The sequence below is a fragment of the Leucoraja erinacea genome, chromosome 4, assembly GCF_028641065.1.
Source record: "Leucoraja erinacea ecotype New England chromosome 4, Leri_hhj_1, whole genome shotgun sequence".
Classification (NCBI taxonomy): Eukaryota; Metazoa; Chordata; class Chondrichthyes; order Rajiformes; family Rajidae; genus Leucoraja; species Leucoraja erinaceus.
Window position 1 is genome coordinate 65,913,010 of NC_073380.1, and position 25,658 is coordinate 65,938,667.

General features: G+C 37.5%; 1 protein-coding gene across 4 annotated transcripts in view; it reads right to left on the reverse strand.

The window, feature by feature from the left end:
* The window catches only part of jph1b (junctophilin 1b), a 156,025-nt gene that overhangs the window by 116,141 nt on the left and 14,226 nt on the right, over positions 1-25,658 (reverse strand). For all 4 annotated transcript variants that reach the window (XM_055634500.1, XM_055634498.1, XM_055634499.1 and 1 more), the window contains exon 2: positions 13,874-14,633. In XM_055634500.1, the coding sequence (XP_055490475.1) occupies positions 13,874-14,633 (760 nt within the window). The remainder of the gene's footprint in view (positions 1-13,873; positions 14,634-25,658) is intronic.

Genomic DNA, 25,658 nt, shown 5'->3' on the forward strand with positions numbered 1-25,658 from the left:
AAATAACAAAATATCCTTATACGCAGATGATGTATTACTGTATATCACAAAACCCCAAATCAGTATACCAAACATATTAAATCTAATTGAGGACTTTGGGTCTTTCTCAGGATACAGAATAAACTGGAACAAAAGTGAAATTATGTCGATAAAACCGAAAGACTCAACACATCTCTTGAAATTCCCCTTTAAAATAGCCACAGAAAAATTTAAATATTTAGGAATTGAAATCACTAGAAACTATCACGCTATGTTTAATGCCAATTATAGCCCTTTACTTAAGAAACTAAATAATCTAATCAAATTCTGGAAACCGCTCCCGATGTCTTTAATAGGTTGAATAAATGCTATAAAAACAATATTTTTTACCACAAATCCTATATTTATTTCAATCAATTCCAATATATCTTCCAAAAAAGTTTTTCAAAAAACTAGACTCAGACATTACAAATTTTACATGGGATTATAAATCCCACAGAATACAAAGAGCACACCTTAGTAAACCAAAAGAGATGGGTGGTCTAGCGCTCCCTAACTTTATGTACTATAATTGGGCAGTAAATATTGAAAATATGATTCACCTGCTGGACAACTCTGCCCAGCAGGTGGACTGGATTGTAATGGAGAGAGAGGACTGCTCTCCGTGTAATACAGGAGCGACTCTCCTCTCACCAATGAATCTGAATAACAAAAATTATAATAAAAATCCAATGATACATAGCACAATTAGAACTTGGAAACAAATAAAACAGAATCAAAAATTAAGAAATCTATCTCTTTTAATGCCAATAGTCAATAACCCGTTGTTTAAACCTTCAATTATAGATAAATCATTTACACAATGGGAAAGAATGGGAATCAAAATGCTCGGAGACTTGTATGAATTAGGAAAATTATTATCATTTCAACAATTACAACTGAAATATAATTTGAAAAATAATCAATATTTTAAATATCTTCAAATCCGTGACTATCTGAAAAAATACACAAAAGACTATCATAACATGCCCCCAGACTTATTGGATGAAGTCATGAATACAAAGGCTGAATCAGCAAATGTAATATCATACTTATACAACACTATTTTAAATATAGAAAAACCTACAACCGATGGTATTAGAAGAGACTGGGAACAAGAACTAGCTATAAAAATTTCAAAAGAGAGCTGGGATAAACACTTACTATATGTGCATAAATGCTCGATCAACGTACGACATACTCTAATTCAATATAAAACATTACATAGACTATATTATTCAAAAACTAAAATAAATAAACTTTTCCCCAATGTCTCACCCATTTGTGATAAATGTCAGTCACAAGAAGCTACCATAGCGCACTCTTTTGTTTTTTGTATAAAAATCCAAAAATTCTGGAACTAAATATTTGAAATCTTCACAAAATTATTTAAAATAAAACTTGTACCAAAAGCAGAATGGATCATTTTTGGAATATCGGAAGGTAACCCCGAATTAAACGTGTTTCAAAAGAACTTACTTAATTACGGGCTAATAATGGGAAAAAAGCTTATACTCAAATTTTGGAAAAATGCTCCAATACCAACAATAAAAATGTGGATTTCAAACATGTTCGAAACACTACACTTGGAAGAGATGAGACTCCTCCTAGCAGGCAAAGCAGACCACTTCCAAAAGACGTGGTCTGCATTTATGGAACTATTACAAGCATAAGGTGCAATAGTAATTTAAAATATAAATGGTACCAGGATCTGGTAACGGGGGGTATAAAATATTTTTTTTTAAACACACGGTTGGTATATCCTTTTTTGCAGAGTTTTGTGTTACAATAGAGCAATTGTTTTTCCTTTTTTTTTTTTCTTTCTAGGGTCTTATTTCCTTTCTTCACTTCCTTCTCTAACTTCTTCCCTAAGGGGCCCTGCACCTTCACGATTCTTGCTCACTTTCCTTACTTCTTTTATTTCTACCTTTTTTAAAGCTCGAAAAACGAAGTGGTACAACAAATGTAATATGATATATGTGATGTGTATTACTGTAATTTACTGTGCTTCTAAAAAAATAAATAAATAAATAAATAAACATGTACATCCAGGAATTTGAAGCTTTTGACTTTCTCCACCACCGTCCCATCGAGGGATCCTCGTTGTCCCTCTTCCAATGCCCACAATCAGTTCCTTGGTCTTACTGATGTGGAGAGCAAGTTTGTTTTTCTGGCACCATATAGTCATTCGATCGATCATATTCGATCGACCTGCCGTATTATGACCTACTGTCATTCATTATTTACCCAACTACGTCGGTGTCATCGGCAAACTTGAAAATGGATTTCGAACAGTGTCTGGCTACGCAGTTTTGAATGTAGTATGAGTAAGGTGGCTGAGCACATAACCTTGAGCTGCTCCCGTGCTGATTGTTAGTGGGGAGGAAGTGTTGCTGCCATTCCGCACGGGCTGTGGTCTGTTGCTGAGGAAGTCGAGGATCCAGTTGCAAAGGGATGGGCAGAGACCCAGTTCTGTGAGCTTGGTAACCAGGGGATGATGGTAGTAAATGCCGCGCTGTGGTCTATGTACAACAGCCTGACATATGCATTTTTATTGTCCAAGTGGTCCAGTGCAGTGCTTCTTAAACTATTTCAGTGTCATTCACCTCTGAGACTTTGTCATAAAATTTCATTCACCCTTGATTAAATGTTCTTATGTTTTTTGGTAATTTTCGTCTTATTCTCCCTTGTGTATAATTTTATATATAATTTATTTTGTCACAAAAAACATGTATTAGCTCATTTCTTAGGTGTTTATTTTATTCAACTTTTTGAACATTCTAAAAATATGTAAAGAAAACTCTGTGAAGAAAATAAGTTTAATTACGACATGGAGTTGGAAAATCATTCTATTAGAATGATAAAAAAAAACATTCTAACGTCCTGATGCAAATAAGTGCTGGTAAATTGAAGTACAGTAAATATATATAGAATACTAGTTCTAGCAGAAAAGTAGCTAAATTGGCAACACAAAGTAAAGTTACAGTTCAACAGTTGCCTATGTCGATCCTCCAGTGTTGCCATTTACAAAGTTATGATCCCAGTAGCTTGTTTGGTCTTCCCTAAAACGTTATATTACAGTAAATTTGGGAAATATCCTGCTACTTTGAAATTAGAAAACCATAGGTAGAGAGAAAAAAACGTAAAATTTCCAGCCCCACTCCCATTAAAACCAAAAAGAGCTTACTAACTGCTTTAATGGCCTTTTTAAAGTATAGAAAAAAACATATAAATATCTGAATAAATGAAGTAATTCACCCTTCATTCACCCCTCTAGTTTCAGTCACCCCAAAATAATTTCATTCGCTCTTTGGTGAACCATTCACTAGTTTAAGAAGCACTGGTCTAGTGCACAGTGGAGAGCCAGTGAGATCACCGGTATTAATAAAATACATTCAGCATTCAACGGGAACAAATATTTGAGTCCATTCAGATTAATTATTTAATTCTATAATCATTGCCGCCTGAAGTTTTTGTTAACCAGAGATAGTGGGATTATATGTGGTACGACATGGAGTTGGAAAATCATTCTATATGTGATTATATGTGGCACGTAGTTGGTGCTCAAGGAAAATGAACCAATTTCATTATCCTGCTTTGGTTTAAATTGTTAATTGGTCCAAGGGAATGGAAACATTATAGCCTGGATATTGCAGACAATGCAAAGAAATACCACTAGCATGCACCTATTTAGACATTTGCTGGGTGATAATTGGTAATCTATTTCAGCACCCCATCCTCCGAAGGGATCTCGAAGGTGATATATTCAATGATTGTATAATACTTGGAATTTAAACATAGAAACATAGAAAATAGGTGCAGGAGTAGGTCATTCGGCCCCTCGAGTCAGCACCACCATTCAATTTGGTCATGGCCGATCATCCAAAATCAGTACCCCGTTCCTGCTTTCACCCCATATCCCTTGATTCTGTTAGCCCTTTGAGCTATATCTAACTCTCTCTTGAATACATCGCAAAAGAGACAAATACATAAAGGACACAAAATGTTTTAAGAGTGAATCCCTTTGTGCGGTTCTAGATAGGCTGCAGAACTTGAGTAGCGATTTCCATATTCAAGTATACATGTGCGATTCATAGAAATTGCTGTGCAGTGTAATGTTTAACAGTGTACACAATGGTCACCATTATTTTACAGAAAAATCTAGGCTAGCAAAACGGAAATTCCCTGGTTTGCCATTGTTTCACCATGAATGCATTTGTTTTTACATACACAAGTATAGATGGAATTTCTGCCTCATTTCTTGTTAAGTCGTGGTGTTCAGATACAGCTCTGAAGAAATCTGTTGTGTGTCTGAAGAAGGGTCTCGACCCAAAAACGTCACCCATTCCTTCTCTCCAGAGATGCTGCTTGTCCCGCTGAGTTATTCCAGCTTTTTGAGTCTATATTCAGCTCTGAGGAAATACTGAATACAGTTAAATATTCAGTTTACTATTGCCTTTTGGTTTCAAATTATCGTGGAAAATTCTGACAAGCAGATAGAATACTGCATAGTTACGAACAGTAAACATCAAAAGAAACCTAGGCTTTATGCCAAATGACACCTTAAAAAATGTATGGTCTAACTCTGGAAGCACAAGTTTATTGAAATGGTAATTTGTCATTTATGATCAGAGGCAGAAAATAACAATGTCATATGAATCATTTGTTCTGTAAAAGTAATAAAATGCACTCATTCCACTGTTTGGTTAAGACATTCCACTTGACCTTGACAATAACTGTTGACAATAAAGCAGAAATAAAAAAAAGACGGTGGTTTGGCATTGCCGAACCTTAGATTCTACTATTGGGCAGTTAATGCTCGCTATCTAATGTTTTGGACAAAAGATTTAGAAGATACCCAATGCCCAGGATGGATAAATCTTGAACGTGATTCTATGCAAGGGCTATCATTGACTTCTATTCTAGGGGCCTCGTTACCTTTTACAATTACGAGATTGAATAAATATATGACTAACCCAATAATAAGACATACACTACAAATATGGTTTCAATTTCGTAAGTTTTTTAGATTGAATGATTTTATCTTATCGAGTCCTATCATATCTAATTTTTTCTTCCAACCTTCTAGTACTGATCAAGCCTTTCTGTTATGGAAGAGGAAGGGATTAGTAGCTTTTCATGATTTGTTTTTAGATGGTTGTTTTATGTCTTTTGAACAACTCTCCAATAAATATAATTTACCTAACTCACATTTATTTAGATATTTACAAATTAGACATTTTTTGAGGACTAGTCTACCCTTTTTTCCATTTCCACATCAAACCGAAATTTTGAAAACAATTTTACATTTGAACCCTTATCAAGAAGGGCTTAATAACAACTATTTATGAGTTGATTTTGAAACAAAAAAAAAGATACATTTGATAAAATTAAGAATGACTGGGAAAGAGAACTCTAAATTTCTCTATCTATAGGGAAATGGGAGGGGATTCTTCAATTAGTTAATACTTCCTCAATGTGTGCAACACACGCTTTGATACAATTCAAGGTGGTTCACAGAGCTCAAATGTCAAAAGATAAGAGCTCGTTTTTATGGTCATATAAATCCTACCTGTGACAGATGTAATTCTTCAGTGGCCTCATTGACTCATATGTTTTGGTCCTGCCCACTTTTGGAAAAATATTGGAACAAAATTTTTGATACTATTTCTGTAGTTTTAGGTATTGATTTACAACCTCATCCTATTACTGCCATTTTCGGGCTACCAATGTTAGATTCTATTCATCTGTCCTGTTCCGCCCATCGGCTGATTGCTTTTACCACATTCATTGCCAGAAAATCTATTTTCTTTAAATGGAAAGACTCTAACCCTCCGACCACACTTCATTGGTACTCTGAAACGAAATAATGTTTAAATTTAGAAACAATTAGGAGTGACATTGTTTAACCCTTGGTTAAATTTGATATTTGATAGGCCTTGGGGAAGATTTATTCAACATTTTCATACAACATAAATTGTCCCCTTTCCAACTGTTATAATTGTTCTTTTACCTTTATATGGTGGAACGGACTTGACGACAACAGGGACTGTTGAGACTTTTTGCAGCCCAGATTCTGTTTTGCTTTGTTTTTTTCTAGTTTAGGGGGGTTTTGTTTTTTTGTCTTTTCTCCTTTTTTCTTTTTTTTTCTTTTTTATCTTTTTGTTTTTATAAATATGTTCCCTTTTAAACACTTAACTATATTTACATAGAGACCGGGAAGTCTATATTCAATGTGTATTTTGACACTGGACTCATATTTAAGTTATACCTGTTATTAATGTAATCCTGATCCCTATGTATCAATATCATTGTTATGTTTATCATTGTTTTTTTTGTTGTCTTGTTTTTGTTTTGGGAAAAAAACTAATAAAAAGATTTTAAAAGAAAGAAAGTATTTCCATTTTTAAGTATTCGATAAGTTAGAATGAATTAATGCCAATTTGAGGCTTTCTATATTTAAAATGGTACATAAACTACTTTTTGAAGTATTGCAACAAATGATAATTAAAAAAATGAATTTTGAACACTAGTCTATTCTTATCAAGGAGCTATAATTTTAACCAATAAATAGCAGAATAGTTAGTCTTAAGTTATGTGTAGTTGGATTTGGTGTCCAAAGAATGTCTCTCTAATATGCAATACAGTGATAGGAATAAGGAACTGCAGGTGCTGGTTGACAGAAAAAAAGCAAAGTGCTGGAGTAAACCAGTGGGTCAGGCAGCATCTCTGGAGAACATGGCTAGGTGACGGGTCAGGTCTTCAGTCAAAAAGAGTCCTGACTCAAAACATCACTATTCATATTCTCCAGAGATGCTACCTGACCCGACGAGTTACTCCAGCATTTTGTGGCTTTTTCTTCTGGGACTGATGATGATATGGTACCAGCTATTTAGTTAAAATAAAATGTTAACACCAAAGTCCATTATCTTGAACCAATTTATTATTTCCAGTTCTTTTTTTTTTTTTTTTTTATTTTTTTATTTTTATTAGAAGTACGGTAAATTACAATACTACACAACACATATATCTTAATACATTTTTTGTACCGCTTCATTTTTTTTGAGCTTTAAGAAAAAGGTAGAAGTAAGGAAAGTAAAGAAAGTGCGCGAGAGTCGTGAAGTGCAAGAGTGTTGGGAAAAGAAAGCCCCTTAGAAAAGAAGTTAGAGAAGGAAGTAAAGTGAGAAAATAGACCCTAGAAAAGAAAGAAAGAGAAAATAGGAACAATCGCTCTATTATAACATTAAACTCCGCAGAAAGGGGACTACCAACCAAGTCTGTTTTTGTTGTTTTACCTCCCGTTACCAGGTCCTGATACCACTTATTTATATATTTGTTTTTTTTTAAATTACTATTGCACCTCATACTTGTAATAGGTCCAGAAACATAGACCACGTCTTTTGGAATTGGTCTGCTTTACCTGCTAAGAGGAATCTCATCTCTTCCAGATGTAATGTTTCAAACATATTTGATATCCACATTTTTATTGTTGGTGTGGGCGCATTTTTCCAGAATTTAAGTATAAGCTTTTTTCCCATTATTAGCCCGTATTTATTTCCAGTTCATCCACAAATGTAATGACGAGAGACTAAACTGTGAAGGAGCTGTTTCCACCTCTCTCCCTGCCACCCCCTGTCCCGATGACAACATTAGCTCAGGAAGAAAACTAGGAAAATTAAGCTGTGAACACAAAATACTCCCTTCCATTTATTCACTAGTAAAGACTCATTTTTGTGAAATCACAGAAAACTTGACGATGCCCCATCAACCATCCATTTACATAAGAAAATAGGAGCAGGAGACGGAGATCTTCCCAACTCAAAATCTGTAATTTTTCTACATGGGTACACTAAGCAATGTAGCACTCAAAGAGATTTTTCCATTCGAGAAAAGCTGCACTCTATCCTCTATCCAGCTAATCCCTTTTATCCAGTAGATTTCAATTTTCTTTGCCATGCCTCTTATACCTTAAACACTCTTGTCAAAATTGATCACTTGCTAAATCGTGAAAAGGCCTTGAGGGACTGAGTCACCATCTTCTGCTCCCGTTTTCTTATACAAATGGATGGTTGAAGGGGCAGTATCAAGTATAAAGCCACACTAATGAATTTCAGAGTGCTTCCTAACATGGAGTGCCCCAAATTAGGTCTCTCCATCAGCATGTGAATATGGATTTTAAATAGGTTAAGGCACTACGATAGACTCAAGAATTAAGTTAAGAGCACTTGGAAGCTGGGGTCAAGTAGCAGCTTGTAAATTAGATTGTTGGAAGAGAGAAATTTAGAAGGCAAAGATGGTTATTCAAAATAGCTGAAGGTGGTAAGAGGTGTAACATTGGGACAATTACACAAATTATTTGCATTTGGGAATCAGAAACACATCAAAATTTGCATATGATACCAAATGGCCAGCAAAGAGCAAAACTATGAAAGCAGTACAGGTAGATAATTTAATAGATGGTTTTATAAAATAGGGCGTGCGTTTGGTATTTGGAATAAAAAGTAATAAATAAATGAGAGAAACTAAACAGAGCTGTTTCGGGACCGAGGATTACATATTAACAAAAATGTTGCGACCAATGACACAAGCTAATGAAGCTACAGAAATGCAAACAAAGCATTTATAGAAACAGATTTCAAAAGCAGAAGTTGGTTATGTTCCAAAACACCTTTTCACACTTAAGAGTACAGTGTAAGATGGAGACCAGGCCAATGCAAAGATGATATCAGAAATGAGATGGTACAAGTATGAATAAAGATTGTCTGGGGAGGGTTGCTTATCATTAGAAAAGAATAATGGTTGGTTTGATCAAAATCTTTATTTTTTTTAAGAAGCAGATGCAAAGCTGTTTCCATGTAGGAAGAAACAATTATCATCAAAACACGCAGTAAGCAAATCAGAGGAAACTTTCAGCACTCTCTGCCCAAAGAAATGTGAAGCTCACTACCACAAGTAACAGATGAATTTGAGGGATGCACACAAGGTTGAAAAGAACAAAATAATCATATGACATGGGAGATTAAGTGATCAGTGCAAGAGAAAGCTCATATGGAACTTAAACACACATATAACCAAAATGTGCAGTTCTTGAGCCCCAATGTTTACATAATTCCAACATTTAATCATCTTCCTGAAGTGTGGTGTCCAGAATGGTACCACAGTCCGTCTCTGATTTGTAAATATTTAGCACAAATTCAATTTTTTGTAGTCAAGCCCACCTATTTGCAAAGCTAAATACCACATATTTTGTTACGCTTCTCAACAACCTATCCTGCTGCCAATTGTGACTGTGCATGCCGTAGACTGCTTGTTCTCCACATTTAAACTAGTACTGTTCAGGGGGACTGTCGAGAGCACACTGACATACGGCATCACTTCCTGGTTCGGGAGCTGCAAGGCGTACGAACGGCACCAACTGGACAGGATAGTGAGGACCGCAAGCAGGATTATTGGTGCTCCACTACCCTTCCTGCTGGACATATACAAGAAGAGATGCATCAACAGAGCCATCTCCATCATCAAAGACCTTTACCACCCATCACATGACTTTTTCACCATCCTCCCATCTGGGAAGAGGTACAGGAGCATCAGCTGCAAAACCAGCAGGATGCTCCTCAGCTTCTTCCCACAGGCTATAAGACTGTTAAATGAACTTTCCCCCCTGCCAAGTATCGCGCACAAACCCCCCACACTGCAGCAGAGCCACTGTTGTGCCGCTGCCGGTCGGAACGGCTGTTGAATGTTATTGAATGTGATTAGAGGGTTAAATTGTTCATGACTGTATTTTAATTTTAATTGCTATTTATTTTGTAACGAAAACTGAACGGACACTGGTTGAGAAACGTTTTTTTGTTTCCTCTGAGTATGCGAATACTCAGGAAATGACAATAAAGATTTACAATTACAATTATATTTCTCTTTCTACTTACACTTGTGCACATTGGCATGCATATGACTTCCATTTCCATCTCTCAACTAGAAGATCATTTGTAATGCATGAACCTTTACAATGTGTCCAAGGATCCATAGGTACAGCACTTTTGTTTCTTTTGATTAAACTCAACTGAGCAAGAATCTCAATCAGGACTATTGGACTTCATAGTTTCATGTCAGCGGAACATATACCCACTGCGTCTAGCAAACAGTTAGGCTGGAAATTTAGACACAGGCGCAAATCTGAGTGCAGATATGTCTACCATGCCCTAAATCTCTGGCCACAATTGGAAAACTAAGCATCCAAAAAGCCTATGTGCTTCAGACCATAGGGCTGGCCACAATGGGCATCAGGTTAAGGCATCAGGTGTTCCCTTAGCTCTTTGCAATATTTCCCCTTGTTGCTTTCTTCTTAAAGATCAAATAGTACAAAGGGACCTAGCTTTTGCAGCTGGGTGTGTAATATAGGAACTATGAACATGTGGGGCTAGGCAGCTAGCAACATTTCCTGCTGTCTGAGTTAAATTACCATGTTTCAGCTCTGCCGTTGGCAAGTACAAGCCTTATTCTGCCGCCTGCGGTGGAGCCTTATTCATCTCTGACAATTTAAAGATGGAAACTTGGCAACACGGGGCTCTGCTCCTTTGTCTTTACTTTCATGTTATATCTATGTCACAGAACTCTCTCCCCAGGAAAGTCAGCCTTGAACCTTTCCAGAACAAATAAATGAATGCTACATTTAATTAAATTATTTTTGGAGACTTTCCCGCTCTTGCAAAGATGTTACCAATTGCCATGAGGTGATGGTGGGTGGATTCAAAGCTCTGCATTCCATCAACATCTGCTGCCTTCCAAATTCACCCCAATATCATTAACTAATATTTGTAAGAATATTAATTAAAAAAACATTGTCCAAAAACATGTTCCCATTTTCATAATCAGCATATAAAAGATTATAAGAGGCCATACATTTCCCTTGAAGATAATAAAATTGGACAGCTGGGGCTCTTTCAGCCGAGCTTTGCCATCTACTTAAGAGTTATTTACAATGCACTGTAATCCTGGCAGAGTGCTTGATGTGAGAAATCTGGGGTGTTTGAGTGGTGGGCAGAAAGGAAGAAAACAACATGACATTGAAATATGCTTCTAATGCAGCAGCCTTATTGAACCAGTGCTTATTGAACTGACAAAAATAAGAATCCATTGCAAGCAGAATTGGATTTGTACAATGAGTGTATTTCTCATCAATAAAATCCCTTTTCAAGCATCTAATATGTGTATTGTTCCTATTTGACATACAAATTGTTATGTAAAGGTAAACTGTTGAAGAAGTAATGTAGGAACCTGTATCAGCAGAATAGGGCTTAGAGGCATTTTTTGGATTTCTGATAAGCTACAAGCAAGTTCAGTAACTCCCCACAGTAACTAATGCATTGGAATTGATATGATAGATTAATTTAAAAGGATTCTCAAGCTAAAGTAAAGCTTTGATGCTGTATTGGGATTCATGCCACGGAATGTCAGAGATCTGTCATATGAAGTTGGGACATTGTGGGGCAGATAGCTCTTATTGTGTACATGAAGTAATGGAAGCACACAATATGCATGGCAGAAAATGTCACACAGCACATACTGTACCAGGTAAAAATACTACTGCAGTGATAACTATAAAATGCTTACATTAATATTCAAAGGTAGAAGACTGCTTTTCAAATGTTCTCAAAAATCAGAAAATCTGCATGGTATAATTTGTAAAGCACATTATATAATAGTATTTAATAATTCACAGAGAATTAAATGGAGTTTTCAGTAACCAACGAGGACTGGACTATTGATGTACTTATTATATGTAAGCAACAAAATAAGAAATACAGATTATCTACAAACAACTGCTGATAACGAAAACCCACTGTGCAATCTAGGGCCAGATTTCACCGTTAAAGGATTTCCCAATTAATGCTCCTGTTTTGGTTATCTTTTCATGTATTTTGTGCTGGCAGATCAATTTCTATCCTGGGATAAATTTAAGTTCTATCGTATCGTCTCGTATCGTTATATTTTTGGCCAAATGACACAAACATTTCAGAGACAGTTAAATATTGCATCATTAAGGACTTAAAGAAACAGGCATTGCACTAGGTCACTTAAACCTCCTCCACCATTCAGTGAGCATAACTGCTTCAAAGTTTGTTTCAACACACTTTCCCACTTCTGCCTTGAAAATATTAAATGATCACATCTCTCTGGGTAGGGGATTCCAAAGATACATTCGAACATCACCTTAAAGATTTGGATTTGTTCCGAATTGTCTTCCATTTTTATTTAAACCATTAACTGCTTTAATCAACAGGGTCACCTGTTTGTTTCATCTAAACAAAATATTCCATTCATATCTGTTCAAAACGATGCAATTGTCAGATCAATTGTTTCAGGTATATAATTATTAGCTCAAAGTGAGAAGCAAACTATTGTAACTGTTATGATTTTATTGTGGAAATGAAATACCTGTATAAATTCGACAAAATGCCATTGCTTGTGGCAATTTGAAAGTAGCCAGGCTCAACCAAGAAATATGTGGGGCAGTTATGGGGTGGATTACTTGATTGAATGCTAAGCTACACTGGCAAATAGCATTTTGTTTGTCATCATTTAAATTATGAAGCCGATAAATGGCTTGAATCACAAACCTTCAACAGCACTCATTTCCTTCTTAGTCTTTCATTTACTAAGAAAGAAACCAATTCAAATAGATTTAAAGCTTGTCTTTACTGTTGTTTAGTATTAGCAGATACAATTCTATAGTTGAATTAACAAATTGCTATATTGTACGTTTTGTTATTCTTTATTTGTACAAGAAAATACGGTCAATATTTGACACAATTCTCCAACTGAAATGACGACATGCAATTGTCCAAATATTAAATGAGGAATTTCAGCTTCACAGTTTTCATCGGAAAAGAAAAAACAGTTCAAAGGAAGCAACTTTGTTTTATGGGCTGGAAACTGCTTCCTTTTGCCAGTTTCTGCGGGACTTTGATATCGCGGAGCTTGCGATCCCTTTGACGGTGATCGAATCTCCAACCTCGGGGCCTGTGGACTTTAACACCGTGAAGTCTCTGATAAGACGAGGCCAACTCGGGAGTACCAAGCTAAGGAGAGAGTTTCAACTGCCCCGACGCGGGAGTTTCGATCACTCCGACGGGGGCTTCCATCGTCGGCTGCGGGGGCTTTGATTGCCCCAACTGCAGATGGTTTGACTACCCCGACCGCGGGAGAACAAGAGGGAGAAGATTGAACTTTACTGCCTTCCATCACAGTGAGGAATGTGGGGAGCAGTTGTGGCGGATGTTTATGTTAACTTTTATTTTATGTGGCTGCGTGTCTTGTTGCTTTTCACTTAGTATGGCTGTATGGTAACTCAAATTTCACTGTTCCTTAATTGACACATGAGACAATAAACTGACCTTGAAACCTTGAACTATTCTCACTCATAAAATAAATGTTTGATCAGCAAATATGTAAGAGTTTACAGCGAGTACTGAAAGAAGAGCACATTTGAATTATGCAAAGACTAGTTTTTTTCAAGTGTTCCTTGCAGTTAACGAACAATATATTTAGAAACCAGAAAAGCAGAATCTTTCAACTATGTGGCCTCAAGCTGAGGATATATAATTGTTGAGTCATCCATTTTAAATGAGATAGAAAATCATAATCAAACGGGAGCATATTTTCTAAATCTATATTCCTTCATTATATTGTTATAATGAGAGAACACCAAAATTGCAAGAACTGTCTAATAGTACTTTTATCTTCAACGTAAATGTTAAAAATCATATTTTCAGATATGGTCATGCTAATAATGCTTAAAATAAATTCAGAGGTTAGTCAGGGCATGGCAAACCTATGCTATATGATTACTCACCTCGAAGCTGCTATATCCATCTTCGTTCTTGCAATTGCTGCAGCTCTATGTGCTCCTTCTAATGCTCTCTCCACTTTTTCTTTAATTTTGCTGGTTCTAATGGGTATAAGGTGCTTTTTCTTTCCTCGAACCAAAATGTTATTTTTATATTTTCCTTCTTCTTTAGTGCCATCAGGAAAGGTAGTAGATCCATAACCATTCCTCTGATTATTCAACCATTCTCCCTCATACTTCATACCATTTGAACGCTCGCTTACACCAAACCCACTTCGTTTATCATTTTTCCATTCCCCCACATACGATTCAGTTGTAGTAGCATCAACATGATCTTCCACTGGTAAATATTCAGAATCACCTTCTCCAAAACTGATTGTCGAATTAGCATCACTATTTGCCGAACTTATTCTACTCATTGATGCTTCACTCCGAGCAGAGCTGCGTTTGCTGGCAAGCGACGACTTGGACTCAGACCTTTTGAGTTTTAGATTTCCCAGTAATGATCCTCTTCTGAAAAAGCCCTTCTTTTTACCAGTCATTAATTCCGTATCACTGTGAAAGGTGAGGACAAACCCACCTCTTGTCCCAGCTGGACTGTCTGCAGGTATATCTTGGAGAATTGTGCCATTGCTCTGTTCACTTCGAAGCGATGCTAGCGAGGTGCGGAGTGGCGAACGGATGACAGTGGCCATTCCAAATGGCACACTGTGACGTGCACCATATCCATGACGCATTCCTCCAGCCCATTGTCCCTGGTACGTTCCTTCAGAACATGGATTAAAAATAAATTACAAAGTGCACTTGTGCTTAATTGTCATATACCCAATAGAAATTGCAATGGGCATTTAAACCCTAGTTTCCAATAATTCAATCATTCTTGTCGAATCAAAAATATATTATTAGCAAATGTTAGCAGCCTTGTGAATGAATCAGATTGAAATCTGAAACTAGGTAATATATTATAGTGTTAATGTGCGGTGATCACTGGTCGGTGTGGACTCGGTGGGCCAAAGGACTGGTTTTCGCTCTGTACCGCCTAAATAAACTCTACACTAATCATCAATGTTAAGTACATCAATAGAAAATTATCTATACATTATTATTCATAAATATTCTTTACTTGCTGATAAAATCAATTATTTTTGATTCTTTCTGATGTGAAGCTTAATTTTGGAATAAAATATTTTCAGGATTCACCATATTGGAGAACTGTAAATTTGTTCTTTACATTACGATGATTCTCACAGCCACAAAAAAAACTGATCTGTGTCAAGATGTTTTGATTTTGTTGTTATGTTACTGCTCAGAATGCATACAGAATACACAAAAATAAAATGGTATGGAATATATTCTTAAATAACAATCCCAAACCAGGATGGGTGGAATCCAAATTCATAAATATAGGCATTTTAAAAATTGTAATATTGTAGCTGATTTTTAGATGATGAAACTGTTTAGTACTTATTATCAGATATTTTGCAATATTTAATTTTACCTTTAAGTGTATCAAACAACCTAAATATCAATTTCTACTTGCTTAAAATACTACATGTATCTAACAAATTAATTCTCATTGGCAGAAATCAGCTGGATCTCAACAAAGGATGCAGCAAGATATAATGCAGTGGGTTGGTGGCAAGAGAAAACAAAAGCTAGCAGCCATGCACGGTTTGAGTTCTGTAATCTGGACAACCTTTACTGTGCTGACTAAACCACGTTAGCATGTCTGAAATAAACTGCTCCAGTAATTCAAACAGATTTATTGCAATATTTTAAAACACAAAGCTAAAATTGTTTTAAACTGTTAAAACAGTGCCATTAACTTTCATATATCTCACAATAGGCAGATGATATGCAGGAAATGGATGGATAGTGATCAGTGCAGGCAGGGGATATTAGTTTAACCTAGCATCATGTTCAGCACAAACATTATGGGCCAAATGGCCGGTTCCTGCACTGTACTGTTCTATGGAGACCATGTAGCATAAGTTTGCATAATCATTTCAAATCTCAATTTGTACCCACAAATATAGAACAATATTCTATTTTTGTCTTTCTGCAGTTATTCATTTAACTGAAAAAATAATATTAAATATTAGAACAAGCCTTGATATACATTTATCACTTGAGGCAAAAATCTGATATTTCTTCTACCATATTAGAGAATATTAGGTATTGTATTTAAGGTAATGTGCATGATATTCCAATAGCTTTATATTACATCTTTATTAAATATTTGGCATCTTAAGGCAATGTAAAATAAACACTTCTTTTTTTGTTTTTAATTAGAAAAATATTGTGGATTTTAGTAATATGCAGGTTTTCCCAGAAGCTTGAAGAAGGAACCTATTACATTAGATATTACATTGTTTTAGATTGTGATCTTCAGCAGTGCAAAAATGTTAAGCATGAAAAGATGTGATTTCTCCTCCCACAGCCCATTTTTAATAATTCTTATGAATCTGTCAACACTAAAAACAAAGATGCTCAGTAATTCATCGCATTTTTTAAAGAAATGTGGAATGGAAAGATATTCTGATTAGTTTATTGCATATTGTTTGCAAATCTGAAGCATTGGACACTTAACAGAAAGAATTAATTAATTTTATATTTCAACAGCTTGTTTTGCTGTGGAAGAAGATTTTAGGCAAAACAAAGTAGTCATTTTTAAAAAGGTATCAAAATTAGCAACAAATGTTCTTGAGAGTACTAATGGCCAAACAACCATGTTTTTTTCTTTACGTTATTCCTAGATTTATACTCACCAGCCTCAGAAATAACCCACAACTTTGTTACTGATCTACCTGCGACTGTCCTTTAATGTTGAACAAAGGTACTCCGATGATTTACTGCAGTCAGCTGATTCAACGTGTAGTTAACTATTTTCCAAGAATGAATTATTGCGTCATCTTGAAAACAAACTCCTTAAACAAACTGGATTTTTGGAGTATAGATTGCCACAGAAATTATTTCTTAAGTTCATAATCTTTCGTAATTTCAGTATAATCTTTTAATGTTTTAATTAAAATTAGATGATAAGGAAAGATCATTTCACATTGCAGAATGTTCTGCAGTTCCATCAAGCGCCATGGAAACCATTATGTAAAAGACTGTGTATAAAATATGATTGGATGTTCTGAAAAGCGATAATTATTCCACATTAATGAGGAAAGTAAGTTGTGTCAGATACGGAAGGCAGAGAGAGAGAGAGAGGTATCAGATCTACCGAAGGAAGATCCTCATGTTTGAATTCTAACTACTAAAACAGAGAGACCTACAAGAGTACATTGAAAATTTGGAGTATTGGGTGCAGTTCTGGACATCACACTAAAGGGAGGATGTGGGTACAATGAAGAGCTCGACAGAGCTCATAAAGATAACGGAGTCAAGGGATATGGGGAGAAGGCAAGAACTGGGTACTGATTGTGGAAGATCAGCCATGAACACATTGAACACATTGAATTGTCTATTGTCTATGGTGTACAGGAGATTAACCAGGATGTTGCCTGGATTGGAAGACTTCGGTTTACAGGTGCACTTCAGAAAGACTGCTAGATTTCCCTGGAATTAAAAAAGCTGAGGGGTAACCTGATGGAGATATACAAAATTATATAAAAAGCATAGACACGGTAGTTAGAATCTTTTTCCCATGGTAGAAGAGTTAAAAACAAGAGGGTGTTGGGTTAAGGTGGGAGAAAATATTTTAATAGAGGATTGAAGGGGAAAGATTTCATTTTTACACACACACAGAGTGGTTGAAATGTGGAACTCACTGACAGAGGAGATGGTGGATGGTCAGATACAATCACTACATTTAAGAGCCACATTTAAGGCACTTGAATAGGCATGGTACAGCAGGGGACAGATTTAGAGTGGGCAAGTAGGATTAGTGTCAATGGGCAGAAAGATTGGCACATACGGGGTGTGCCAAAGGACCCATTTCTGTGCTGCACAATTCTCTGACTTCAATGATATCCTTCAATAAATAAAATGAATAACCTCCCATATTCACCAACTCTTCTCTCAACACCTGGGTTCCAGTTCAAGAACTGCAGACATTTATTCCAATTATGGAAGGAAATCAAAAATCACTGTCTTTGGTTTTGGCCTAACTGAGACCTAGTAGCCTTATCCTCTCTTCAGCAAGGTAACATAACAATGGATAATAGTCTTCATCTATTTTAATTATGCTTCATGTTGAAACCTTAACTCCTCGCACTGTTACCTTGTTTATTCCAGTGGATGAAACTAGCTCTCCTAGTTGTCAATATCCTAATTTACACCATGTTGCAATCATCCATCACTCGCCAGTCTCCATGGCTTTCAGTTCAGCAATATCGTGATCTTAAAATTGTCATATTTCAACTTTTTGATTGCTACTTGGCCGTGCCCCTCTCATTATCTGTAACCCAAAACCTCTGAAATGTACACACGCTTCCAATTCTGGCACTCAGCTGCCCTGGCCTTAATATCAGTAGATGCTAAACTAAGCTTCACTTCTTCTCTACAAATCAATCTTACTTCTAAATCATCCTAAAAGGAAATTTTGTTAATCGGCCATTTGATCACCAGGCCTATATTGTTTAAGATGCCCTCATAAAGCATCTTACAGTGTTTTAACTGCCCAGAACTTCCAGAAAATCGCGAGCCACATTTGCCAAGGCCAATCTGCCACTTGGTAATTCTGAAGTTATAACCTGTGAATCCAGTCTCAAGTTCCAGTCTGGTGCTAGCTTGACTGGCCACAGAGCAGCCCTGGGAGGTGTCAAGGGAAGGGGAAAGCAGAGGTGGGGGAAAGTGGAAGACACTTAGAACAACTCCTGCCACAAAGAAGAGACTGACAAACCGAAGGCTAGGTCACACATTCCAATTTAGCTTGGTACCCAACCTGACAACATATTTTGAATGTTTCCAAATGATTTAAACCATTCAAAAATATTTAAAAAAAATTATAACATTACTTCCATTTGAACATTTATTAACAATTAACATACTTAACTAAATTGAATTTATCCGGAAACTTGTAATTTGACTAATATTTGCCATACCCACTTGCTGCGGTTCCCCTCCATTCAATTTCATGGATTTACCGATTCTGTGTCAGACTTCTCTCTAGCTACATACTGAAGAATTACCTCAAGTTAAGAATGAATTCTAAAGATTGGTGAATAGCACCAGGAAGTGCAGGCATCTATATTTGCACTTCCATATGTGAGAATATGGATCTTGGTGACATTTGCAATGAACTACTTTAACCTGTCCACAAAATACCATGTCATTAAGTTGTTGTCAGTTATCTTTAATGTATATTATGGAATATTCTAAAACATGATTTTATTTTAGCTATTTATAGTAGTAACAGTTATAGGCAGAAAATCATTGACCCATGTAGCCAACTTATCCACAATATTCTCATGTTGCATTTCTGCAACCAAATTCCATAGGAACTTGTCCAGTTCCTTTTTGAAATCATTTGTTTTTATTCTGCTATCCATGCTGTGACCAATTCTGCCTGCTTGCCTACTCGTTAATAAAATATAGTATTGCATCTTAAAATTTTATTTTATTTTACAAGTACAATTTCTTAGCATGAATGCTCCATGTGACATTTTTTTAAACCTACCCTGGGTCCAATTTAGCTAAACTTTTTGTAAGATTTTGTAAGATTAACTAGAAATAAAAAGTAGGAAGGATCTCTCTTTGTTAGTAATAGCAGGATGAGACACAAAATGACGAGGAGGGAGCTAACTCTACCTTACCCTTCAGGAAGGTGATCAAACCTCATGAGGAATTCTAGCTTTTCTAGTTTTTTGTTGGTAGTGACCTGAACATTTGGGCAAAATAGCTCTAAATCACTGCCTCTCTCCAATGCTGTGCATGGAGATGGATAATGCAATTATGCACCTGGACAAATATCTAGTTTCATTACACCTGTTGTTAGGTAGACATTTGAAGCTTAGCATGAATGAATATAATCACAAATCAGCATACTAATATCGGCAGGAAATGACCCCCACAACATTTGTATCAGCAGGCCAACCTCCAGAGCACCAGATAACATCAAAGGATGCAAGCATTCTGCAGCCTGCTCGGGATTGGAAAACGTGGACTTGGGAAAAAAAAAGCGTGTTTCCTCCAGACATTGTGGCTACAACACTCCGGCCAGACGTGGTCCTGTGGTCCTCAACAGCCAAGTTGGCATACATTGTGGAATTGACAGTACCATGGGATGATGACGTTGAAGAAGCTTATGAGAGGAAAAAGACCAAGTACTCTGAACTGGCAACTGAAGCTGCCCAGAATGGCTGCTGGAAGACCATGATTTTCCCTGTCGAAGTGGGATGCAGGGTTTTTTTTCTCTACATCTATGACCAGTCTATTGAAGAAAATAGGGATGAGGGGTCACTCCCTCCAACAAGCAATCAAGTCATTGTCAAATTCAGCAGAAAAAAGCAGCAATTGGCTTTGAATTAAAAGGAAAGACAACAATTGGGCTGAAAGATGAAGACAGGAGGGTATGGAATTGGGGTGGGGGTGGGGGGGGGGGGGGGGGGGGGTGGGTGTAACTGGGATGCCAGGTATCACCGTTGAGCCTTCTGGAGATGTTGTGGACTTATCAATGAAACATCAAAGGAGGGTGCCCACATGATGACCCCGATGACGTTCCTACCCTACCTTTCACCACTCCAATGCCACTGCCAAAATCAAGCGTGCCGACTTACTAGAGAGATTGAAATATCAAGTCTTATTAGCTTTACTCTACAGTTACCTTCTGTAATTCAAGCTGACTCTTAACAAAAGTTTTCAGTTACAATGCTGCAAAGTTTTTCCATTTTCTTGTATTTTTGTTATATAAGCATGCCTTACAACAATGCAAATGACTTTGTTGGTTTGGTCTATGCTGACATCACTCGGTGCATATATTTTTCACATTGTAAATAAGCTTATATTATACTTCCTATTTTTTCTGTAAAACAAGCTGTGGTGTATCTTGATGAAATTAATGATAATCTACTGATAGATTATAAAAGTTTTCTACACATGGCACCTGTGATCCCAGATAGCCCCCAACCCAGGCAACTATTGGTGTGCTAGTCACAGAAGGGGATTTGCAATCACAAGTTACATTCGTTCCACTCTTTTAAATCTCTACTCCTACAGCAACATTTCTTAATCCCTGTCATGTATCTGTACACTGTGAATGGCTCGGTTGTAATCAAGTATTACCGTTCCGCTGACTGGTTAGCATGCAACATAAGCTTTTCACTGTACCACGTTACACGTGACAATAAACTAAACTAAACTAAAACTAATGTAGAATTATCCGTCCTGTTTGGAATGCCAATGGTCATCATGTTCAGTCTGATGTTGTAATGGCACTTGCAGATTTCATGCCTTTCTATATTGTGAAGTTTAGTTTAGAGATACAGCGCGGAAACAGGCCCTTCTGCCCACCGAGTACGCACACAACCAGTGATCCCCGCAAATTAACACTGCCCTACACAATCTAGTGACAATTTACACTTATCAGGTCTCGAAATTAGCAGTTGCTCGGGTGACCTAAATGCCGTAATTTTGCCCAGCTTGGCACTGCAGATACTGGTTTATACCGAAGATAGCCATGAAAAACTGAAGTAACTGAGCGGGTCAGGCAGCATCTCTGGAGAAAAGGAACGTGATGTTTTGTGTCGGCGGTCATGACGTAGTGCCGAGCAAAGATACGGGATGTGGGGTGACGGCGGGTCAGAGTGAATGACGGGCCCCTATAGGATCTTTGGCCGTGACAGTGATAGCAGCTCCTCCTCCTCCAGCACCTGCCCGCCCTGATAGCGGCTACTGCTTACCATCCACTAACGGCGATAGCGCTTTCAAAACAAACCCTCCCGCACGCCGAGGCCGGGAGGTGGGAGGCCCCCTTCCGCCATCTGAAGCAGCTGCACCGCTCGCGCCCGCACTTTCGGTTTGCTGGCGGAGGAGGGGAGGCGGTGGCGAGGAGTTCCCAACTGCCTCCGCCTTTGGCGGTGGCACTTGGCGGTGGACAGGAACGGCCGTGATGATACCGTTCCTGTCCGATGAGTGCTGACCTCCATTCCTCCCCGCCCTCTCTATCTCTTTCTTGTACGCCCCCCTTATCCCGGGACCCCATCCTCTCCACTGATTCCCATTCCCACCTCTATTCAGTCCTCACTGACATGGGTATCACTGAACATGATGACCATTGGCATTCCGAACAGGACGGATAATTCTACATTAGCACTGTGCTCCCCTTCCCATCTACCCCCCCATCTTTTCATCCTGCACTGATCTTCCTATCCACCTCGCATTGATTCTCCTGCTCCCCCCGCCCCATCCATCCTACACTGGTCCCCCAATTCATCTGTACTCACCCCCTTTCCCATCCATTCTGCACTGCCTCCCCCATTCATCCTGTACTGATCCCCTCATTCATCCTGTACTGATCCCCTCATTCATCCTGTACTGATCCCCTCATTCATCCTGTACTGATACCCCCCCCCCCCCGATCCATCCTATACTGATTCCCTCATTCATCTTTTACTGATCCCCTCATTCATCCTGTACTGATCTCCCCATTCATCCAGTACTGATGCCCCCATCAATCCCATACTGATCCACCCCATTCAACCCCAGTGACATCCCCCGCACTCTCCCCTCACAATTGTACCTATTCCAACCAACACACACTAATTCCCCTGCCACAATCCATCCATCCGGCACCTTGCCTTCTCACCCCCCCGCCATCTATCCATCCTGCACTGATTCACAGTCCCATCCCCCCGACCCTACTGCGCTGGAAATGTCTTCAAAGTGAAAATTGACTATGTTTGATAATGGAATGCAATCAAATGTGTTTTAAATCCCAATGCTATTATTTGTTTTGATCCATAAAGACGGATTAATTAAATTGTGAACACGTGAAACATTAAAACGGCAGAGTTTGATTGTCACTGCTACCGTTGACACGTTATTACAGAATTCATTTTAACGGCAAATCAATGCTCATAATATGGAGTATCAGTACTGTTATGATCAACATTCACAACTATACGTTAGATTTATCCAGGTTTTACTTCTACAGTCGGTCATATACATCACAAATTTGGTCAGGAGATATTTCAGTTGAAATTTTAATGTTAATTCTGAGGTGGGAATGATGGAAACAGCGTTTATCAATAATTTTTTTTAAATCTGGGTATCTTCATTGCTGCTCATAACACGTACATCTAAACTGAATGTCCGGTAAGGTGGCTTTTTGACACCCTTAAACGTATTACCAAAATAACATTTTTGCTGCTGTTATGTCCTTTGGCCATCTCTTGTCAGTTAGTGTAATGTCGGAAGGGTATAGTTGGTTTTTACAGCTATTATCATAAAATGCCTTTAGAAATGTCCTTGCAACCTGTATATTTTGTTATGGATAAATTATGTGGGAAGCGAGAGTGTTTCTGTACCAATAGCAATAACGACCCATGCTATGGCCATGTCATGATAATTTTTGGTCCTTCACAGAAAACATGCTTGCATCAATCTGTAGTGTGCATGGTTTCCATGGTCCAGGATTTATTGACACAGGTTGATCATAAGCTGAATAATCCAACCACATTTTTGTTGGGAAGTGGAAAGAAATAATAGAAATTGTATTAATTGCAATGTGTAAAAAGAGTTGAGATACTGTATTATAAATTTGCTGCATGTCATTGTGGTATATATCATGTCTTGATTGGTGAATATGTTTAGTTTGTGACTTTATTTGAAGCAGAAATAATGCGCGAATGCTTCATTGAGCATAATTCCGACTGGTAACTAACCACTTTGTTCGAGCACATTATCGCATGCGTCGTGCAAGCCGTCTTAAATTGACCACCTAAACTGTCATTTGGCAACCTAAAAAGCCACCTAAGTTGCTTGGCTGGCAACAGAGAAAAATAGTTAAGTGAGAGCCCTGCTTATACCAAACCAACTAACCTACATACCTGTATGTCTTTGGAAGTATGGCAGGAAACCGAAGATATCGGAGAAAACTCACGCAGAACAACGTATACAGACAGCACCCATAGTCGGGATTGAACCCAGGTTACTAGCGCTGCAAGCGCTGTAAGACAACAATTTTACCGCTGCCCCACCGTGCTGACAAATTGTTAGGCTCCATATGCATTAAGCTTAAAAGCCCAAAATTTACAATCTGACTATACAGATGTTGGTGTATTTCTATTTTTGTACATGAATATCCATGGTTTCAGTTGTTTACTGCTATCAAATTGCAAAATGGTTACATGCCCATGGTTTTAGCAATGGCATTGTTTAAAAGAGTTGCCAATTTTGAAGTGAAAAAAAAGTTTTTTCAATTAAAGGACATAGCTCAACGGCAAAATAACTGCATTTACTGAAAAAAACCCACACTACAGGTAGTTCTGAATAATGTGCGTTTCAATGCCATGAATTGGATATAATGCCAGTGATGACAGAGGTAACACTGCGTGTTTCATGCGGATGGAATTAGTTATAATGCGATTTAGATTGAAAACTAGAAAACAGCTTAAAAGTTACTTCGGAAGTTGTCAACCATAAATTCCCGCAGTAATCAAACACCACTTAAGAACAGCTGTCACTGAAATTGTCAAGTAATTAGTTCTGTTGGCACTTTTGTAACAATATTAAACAATGTAACATGTACCCTTTAGTGTTTTTATCTTGTAGCAAATCAATTAACATTTGTTATAGAAAAGACCAATACTTTTGAAAATAATGAGATTGATATATTTATTATGGCCTGTCTGAAACTTGAGCTCTCAATCCCCATCCCTCATTGACGTATTTGTCTTCATTACCCTTTTTTCTATAACACAAGGTTTCTTAAGAATGATATTACTATGGTCTATACACCATTGACTCATGATTGCAGAAGTATCTCTGTATGTTTCTATGAAATGAGAATGAATAGGAAGGCAAAGCAAAAAAAATGTACCTTCATGCAAAAAGTATGATCATAAGAACTCACACGATTTATATTGAAAGAGCTCAGATGGCACAAACAGCTATACGGTAAGAGTGTCGATCAAAAGGACCAAGAATGAGAGAGATTTATCAAACCTTTCAGAGGATGCTGACTAAGTAGAACAAATCATCTCAAGAAATGTCATCTCAGAATCTAAAGGAAGCTCCAGTAACGCCAGAGAAGTAACATTCACGGCTGCTTTTGATTTGCCACAGGTCAATGCAAAATTATATAAATTGCAGAAAAGTCACAAGGTGGTTACAATGGATCTGAATTATTCCAGCTTCAAATTCCAGCAATTTCTCTGCAAGCTTTAATTAAATTTACAATGGCATCTAAAGTCTCTTCCTCTACATTCCCAAACATCTATCTTCAGTTTCCTCTTTGTTGTCTTTTACATGCTGCCTGCTGGTGATTTGTCCAAAAAGAAACTCTCGTGTGTAAGCTGACCTCACCCCCTTCTAATGTGAAACCATTTCCTCATCATCCACTCTTGGATGATCTACAGTTTCCTACAGTTCAAGATTGAAAAGATTGTAGAAGTTGTTCTAGGTCCATCACTAATTACAAATTATTTGCTAGTTATGACCTCGGGTGCAACCAAACTATTTAAACCTTAATAGTTTGGTTGCACCCGAACTATTGACAGAGGTAACACTGCGTGTTTCATGCGGATGGAACACGCAGTCCATTCCTTCTCTCCAGAGATGCTGCCTGTCTGCTGAAATACTCCAGAATGTTGTATTTATTTTCAGTTTAAGCCCGCATCTGCAG